This window comes from Salmo trutta, unplaced genomic scaffold, assembly GCF_901001165.1.
Source record: "Salmo trutta unplaced genomic scaffold, fSalTru1.1, whole genome shotgun sequence".
NCBI classification, from domain to species: domain Eukaryota; kingdom Metazoa; phylum Chordata; class Actinopteri; order Salmoniformes; family Salmonidae; genus Salmo; species Salmo trutta.
Genome location: NW_021823096.1, coordinates 40,001 through 47,163, shown reverse-complemented (window position 1 = coordinate 47,163; position 7,163 = coordinate 40,001). Strand labels below are relative to the sequence as shown.

The 7,163-nt window shown below is 42.0% G+C and overlaps 1 protein-coding gene across 1 annotated transcript in view; it reads left to right on the top strand.

Moving 5' to 3' along the window:
• Positions 1-2,031: 2,031 nt before the first annotated feature.
• The window catches only part of syt17 (synaptotagmin XVII), a gene marked incomplete at both ends in the record, with an annotated part of 45,096 nt that continues 39,964 nt past the window's right edge, over positions 2,032-7,163 (top strand). The window contains one exon of the mRNA XM_029747663.1: positions 2,032-2,049. Coding sequence (XP_029603523.1) covers positions 2,032-2,049 — 18 coding nt within the window. The remainder of the gene's footprint in view (positions 2,050-7,163) is intronic.

The window sequence follows — 7,163 nt, the reverse complement described above, 5'->3', positions numbered from 1 at the left end:
TTACTTAACTACGTTTAACAGGTAGGCTACCCAACATTACTTAACTACATTAAACAGGTAGGCTACCCAACATTACATAACTACGTTTAACAGGTAGGCTACCCAACATTACTTAACTACGTTTAACAGGTAGGCTACCCAACATGACTTAACTACATTAAACAGGTAGGCTACCCAACATTACTTAACTACATTTAACAGGTAGGCTACCCAACATTACTTAACTACGTTTAACAGGTAGGCTATCCCAACATTACTTAACTACATTTAACAGGTAGGCTACCCAACATTACTTAACTACGTTTAACAGGTAGGCTACCCAACATTACTTAACTACATTTAATAGGTAGGCTACCCAACATTACTTAACTACGTTTAACAGGTAGGCTACCCAACATTACTTAACTACATTTAACAGGTAGGCTACCCAACATTACTTAACTACATTAAACAGGTAGACTACCCAACATTACTTAACTACGTTTAACAGGTAGGCTACCCAACATTACTTAACTACATTTAACAGGTAGGCTACCCAACATTACTTAACTACGTTTAACAGGTAGGCTACCCAACATTACTTAACTACGTTTAACAGGTAGGCTACCCAACATTACTTAACTACGTTTAACAGGTAGGCTACCCAACATTACTTAACTACATTTAACAGGTAGGCTATCCAACATTACTTAACTACGTTTAACAGGTAGGCTACCCAAAATTACTTAACTACATTTAACAGGTAGGCTACCCAACATCACTTAACTACGTTTAACAGGTAGGCTATCCCAATATTACTTAACTACATTTAACAGGTAGGCTACCCAACATTACTTAACTACGTTTAACAGGTAGGCTACCCAACATTACTTAACTACATTTAACAGGTAGGCTACCCAACATTACTTAACTACGTTTAACAGGTAGGCTACCCAACATTACTTAACTACATTTAACAGGTAGGCTACCCAACATTACTTAACTACGTTTAACAGGTAGGCTACCCAACAATACTTAACTACATTTAACAGGTAGGCTACCCAACATTACTTAACTACGTTTAACATGTAGGCTACCCAACATTAATTAACTACGTTTAACAGGTAGGCTACCCAACATTCAACAGGTAGCAAACATAAAATAACTACAGGTGTCACTACAGACACCCTGGTTCGATTCCAGGCTGTATCACAACTGGATGTGATTGGGAGTCCCATAGGGCGGCGTACATTTGGCCCAGTGTAATTAGGGTTTGGCCAGTGTAGGCAGTCATTGTAAATAAGAATTTGTTCTTAACTAACTTGCCTAGTTAAGGATCTGCAATTTTCTTCAATTTTTTTGCCTAAAATGACATACTCAAATCTAACTACCTGTAGCTCAGGCCCTGAAGCAAGGATATGCATATTCTTAGTACCATTTGAAAGGAAACACGTTGAAGTTTGTGAAAATGTTAAAGGAATATAACACAATAGATCTGGTAAAAGATAATACAAAGAAAAAAACAACCGTTCTTTTGTATTTTTTTCGTACCATCATCTTTGAAATGCAAGAGAAAGGCATGGGCTGGAATAATGTATTATTCCAGCCCATGCGCAATTTAGATTTTGCCACTTGACGGCAGCAGTGTATATACAAAGATTTTGACTGATCCTATGAACCTGTTCAAAGAGGCATCACTACAGACACCCTACAGACACCCTGGTTCCCTTGCAACGAAAACGAGAGCTTTCAGGTGGTTTCGTTCCGTTTGATTCCTAGTGAATAAACCTCTGAATTTGTATAATAAGAAACAGTGATGTTGCAAAGTGTTTTGCTGCGGTATGGACTAATGAACGCAGCCCATGTTTTGTATTGTGTTGGGTTTTGAACCTCAGGAGGTTATGGGAAGAGTAGCTGTTGTTGGTAAATGCTAATATGAATCATAATGAACTGAAACAACAAACATTGTTTCTAAAATACTCTTTCCTGTCTCCTCCCTGGTCCTCCAACGGCCCATAATCCACTGTTCCTCCTCACTGTGAAAAATGACAGTTGGAACCCATCAACAAGGTATGTTCTCCTCGCCTGAACACATCTGTGTGTGTGTGTGTGTGTGTGTGTGTGTGTGTGTGTGTGTGTGTGTGTGTGTGTGTGTGTGTGTGTGTGTGTGTGTGTGTGTGTGTGTGTGTGTGTGTGTGTACAGACAGAGAGAGGTGATAAAAGAGGAGCAGGTGTCAAATCACCAGTTACCCAGCCTTGACTCTGCTGTCAGATCTCAGTGGGCACAGTCCATCTCCTTTGTCTGCTCTAGTGTCAACTGACACACACACATACTCACACACACCACACACAAACACACACACAGACACAGACAAACACTTTGTTATTTTCATCAGCTTAAAAAGAGGTTCTTCATTTCATATTCATGTCAATCATTTTGTCCTGCACGACTGTCTTTGTCTCTGATTAGAATCGTGATTGCGGAGAGAGGGATGGAGGGAGGGAGGGAGAGAGGGAGGGAGGGGAGGGAGAGAGGGAGGGAGGGAGGGAGAGAGGGAGGGAGGGAGGGAGGGAGGGAGGGAGGGAGGGAGGGAGGGAGGGAGGGAGGGAGGGAGGGAGGGAAAGAGTGGAAGTTGAAAAGAAAACAATGTTTATAAACATCATCATTCCCTTAAGCGTTGTCATTCCAAACTCATATGACCTTCATCCCTCTCTCTCTCTCTCTGTCTCTCTCTCTCTCTCCTCTCTCTCTCCTCTCTCTCCTCTCTCTCCTCTCTCTCTCTCTCTCTCTCTCTCTCTCTCTCTCTCTCTCTCTCTCTCTCTCTCTCCTCTCTCTCTCTCTCTCTCTCTCTCTCTCTCTCTCTCTCTCTCTCTCTCTCTCTTGCTTTCTCTCTGTTTCTCTCACTCTCACTTTCTCACTCTATCTGTCCCTTTCTCTTACTTTCTCTCCCTCCCTCTCACCCTCTCTCTCCCTACATCTCTCTCACCCCATCTCCTAGAGATAGCTTTCGATTCATCTTGTATGATTTCCTTGTGTGTTGGTTAATTCATAAGCAGTTTGTCCAGTTGACTGAGCCTGCTTTAGCCTCACATGAAATATATATATATACAGTCGTGGCCAAAAGTTTTGAGAATGACACAAATATTAATTTTCACAAAGTCTGCTGCCTCAGTTTGTATGATGGCAATTTGCAAATACTCCAGAATGTTATGAAGAGCGATCAGATGAATTGCAATTAATTGCAAAGTCCCTCTTTGCCATGCAAATTAACTGAATCCCCAAAAAAACATTTCCACTGCATTTCAGCCCTGCCACAAAAGGACCAGCTGACATCATGTCAGTGATTCTCTTGTTAACACAGGTGTGAATGTTGACAAGGACAAGGCTGGAGATCACTCTGTCAAGCTGATTGAGTTCGAATAACAGACTGGAAGCTTCAAAAGGAGGGTGGTGCTTGGAATCATTGTTCTTCCTCTGTCAACCATGGCTACCTGCAAGGAAACACGTGCCGTCATCATTGCTTTGCACAAAAAGTGCTTCACAGGCAAGGATATTGCTGCCAGTAAGATTGCACCTAAATTAACCATTTATCGGATCATCAAGAACTCCAAGGAGAGCGGTTCAATTGTTGTGAAGAAGGCTTCAGGGCGCCCAAGAAAGTCCAGCAAGCGCCAGGAGCGTCTCCTAAAGTTGATTCAGCTGCGGGATTAGGGCACCACCAGTACAGAGCTTGCTCAGGAATGGCAGCAGGCAGGTGTGAGTGCATCTGCACGCACAGTGAGGCGAAGAATTTTGGAGGATTGTCTGGTGTCAAGAAGGGCAGCAAAGAAGCCACTTCTCTCCAGGAAAAACATCAGGGACAGACTGATATTCTGCAAAAGGTACAGGGGTTGGACTGCTGAGGACTGGGGTAAAGTAATTGTCTCTTATCAATCCCTTTTCCGATTGTTTGGTGCATCCGGCAAAAAGCTTGTCCGACGAAGACAAGGTGAGCGCTACCGTCAGTCCTGTGTCATGCCAACAGTAATGCATCCTGAAACCATTCATGTGTGGGGTTGCTTCTCAGCCAAGGAAGTGGGCTTACTCACAAATTTGCCTAAGAACACAGCCATGAATAAAGAATGGTACCAACACATCCTCCGAGAGCAACTTCTCCCAACCATCCAGGAACAGTTTGGTGATGAACAATGCCTTTTCCAGCATGATGGAGCACCTTGCCATAAGGCAAAAGTGATAACTAAGTGGCTCGGGGAACAAAACATTGATATTTTGGGTCCATGGCCAGGAAACTCCCCAGACCTTAATCCCATTGAGAACTTGTGGTCAATCCTCAAGAGGCTGGTGGACAAACAAAAACCCACAAATTCTGACAAACTCCAAGCATTGATTATGCAAGAATGGGCTGCCATCAGTCAGGATGTGGCCCAGACGTTAATTGACAGCATGCCAGGGCAGATTGCAGAGGTCTTGAAAAAGAAGGGTCAACACAGCAAATATTGTCTCTTTGCATCAACTTCATGTAATTGTCAATAAAAGCCTTTGACACTTATGAAATGCTTGTAATTATACTTCAGTATTCCATAGTAACATCTGACAAAAATATCTAAAGACAATGAAGCAGCAAACTTTGTGGAAATTAATATTTGTGTCATTCTCAAAACTTTTGGCCACGACTGTACACAGTTGAAGTCGGAAGTTTACATACACCTTAGCCAAATACATTTAAACTCAGTTTTTCACAATTCCTGACGTTTAATCCTAGTAAAAATTCCCTGCCTTAGGTCAGTTAGGACCACCACTTATTTTAAGAATGTGAAATGTCAGAATAATAGTAGAGAGAATGATTTATTTCAGCTTTTATTTCATTCATCACATTCCCAGTGGGTCAGAAGTTTACATACACTCAATTAGTATTTGGTAGCATTGCCTTTAAATTGTTTAACTTGAGTCAAAAGTTTCGGGTAGCCTTCCACAAGCTTCCCACAATAAGTTGGGTGAATCTTGGCCCATTCCTCCTGACAGAGCTGGTGTAACTGAGTCAGGTTTGTAGGCCTCCTTGCTCGCACACGCTGTTTCAGTTCTAACCACAGATTTTCTATAGGATTGAGGTCAGGGCTTTTTGATGGCCACTCCAACACCTTGACTTTGTTGTCCTTAAGCCATTCTGCCACAACTTTGGAAGTATGCTTGGGGTCATTGTTCATTTGGAAGACCCATTTGCGACCAATCTTTAACTTCCTGACTGATGTCTTGAGATGTTGCTTCAATATTTCCACATAATTTTCCATTCTCATGATGCAATCTATTTTGTGAAGTGCACCAGTCCCTCCTGCAGCTAAGCACCCCCACAACATGATGCTGCCACCCCCGTGCTTCACGGTTGGGATGGTGTTCTTTGGCTTGCAAGCCTCCCCCTTTTTCCTCCAAACATAACGATGGTCATTATGGCCAAACAGTTCTATTTTTGTTTCATCAGAGGACATTTTTCCAAAAAGTACGATCTTTGTCCCCATGTGCAGTTGCAAACCGTAGTCTGGCTTTTTTATGGCGGTTTTGGAGCAGTGGCTTCTTCCTTGCTGAGCGGCCTTTCAGGTTATATCGATATAGGACTCTTTTTACTGTGGATATAGATACTTTTGTACCTGTTTCCTCCAGCATCTTCACAAGGTCCTTTGCTGTTGTTCTGGGATTTTCGCACCAAAGTACGTTCATCTCTAGGAGACAGAATGCGTCTCCTTCCTGAGCGGTATGACAGCTGCGTGGTCCCATGGTGTTTATACTTGCGTACTATTGTTTCTACAGATGAACGTGGTACCTTCAGGCGTTTGGAAATTGCTCCCAAGAATGAACCAGACTTGTGTAGGTCTACCATTCTGAGGTCTTGGCTGATTTCTTTGATTTTCCCATGATGTCAAGCAAAGAGGCACTGAGTTTGAAGGTATGCCTTGAAATACATCCACAGGTACACCTCCAATTGACTCAAATGATGTTAATTAGCCTATCAGAAGCTTCTAAAGCCATGACATCATTTTCTGGAATTTTCCAAGCTGTTTAAAGGCACAGTCAACTTAATGTATGTAAACTTCTGACCCACCGGAATTGTAATACAGTGAATTATAAGTGAAATAATCTGTCTATAAACAATTGTTGGAAAAATTACTTGTGTCATGCACAAAGTAGATGTCCTAACCTACTTGCCAAAATTATAGTTCTCTAACAAGAAATTTGTGGACTGATTGAAAAACGAGTTTTTATGACTCCAACCTAAGTATATAAACTTCCAACTTCAACTGTATATATATATACATATATAAAGAAAGAGAGAGAGGAGAGAGAGAGGAAAGAGAGCGAGAGAGAGAGAGAGAGAGGGGAGAGAGGAGAGATGGATAGATAGATAGATAGATAGATAGATAGATAGATAGATAGATAGATAGATAGATAGAGAGAGAGAGAGCAGAGAGAGATTGAGAGATAGAGAGAGAGGGGAGAGAGATAGAGTGAGAGGGAGAGGGAGTGAGAGAGAGGAAAGATAGATAGATAGAGAGAGAGAGAGAGAGGAGAGAGTGAGAGAGAGAGAGATAGAGAGAGAGAGAGAGAGAGAGAGAGAGAGAGAGAGAGAGAGAGAGAGAGAGAGAGAGAGAGAGGTTAGATGAGTTTGGAATGAAGGTGTTTCTCTGTACTGCTGATTGCTACAGGGAATGAGGATGTTTACAAAGTCAAAATAGGACTATGAAAAGAAAAATCGAAAGAACTTTGATGCGTACTGTGGGCACACGCTGATGACGTCAGGGAGTTGTGCTGAGATGAGTCATCATGTGTGATGCTGTGTTCATAACCGAGTGGGAAGGTGGTAATTACCTGTTGTGATGTAGGAAATACCAGTTGTTTGTATTCGCATGCTTTGAACTCTTTGAGAAATGCTGATTGGCTAATGGCAAACAAGCTGCGTCTACCATAAACAAAGAATACAGCTATCATGCTAACAAATTACAGTGTTCAAAAAACATATTTAATAGATTGTTTTTTATAAATAGTGTTGTGTTGTTGCATTTAACTGCCGATAATGCTGCTATCCAGGTCCTTTCCTTAGTAAGTGACGTCAGGGTGTGGGAGAAGTGGAAGCTCAGGGATGATAGAGGAGATTCTCAGTAGTAATTATTAGTTGGAGGGGCGTTAAAGTGGC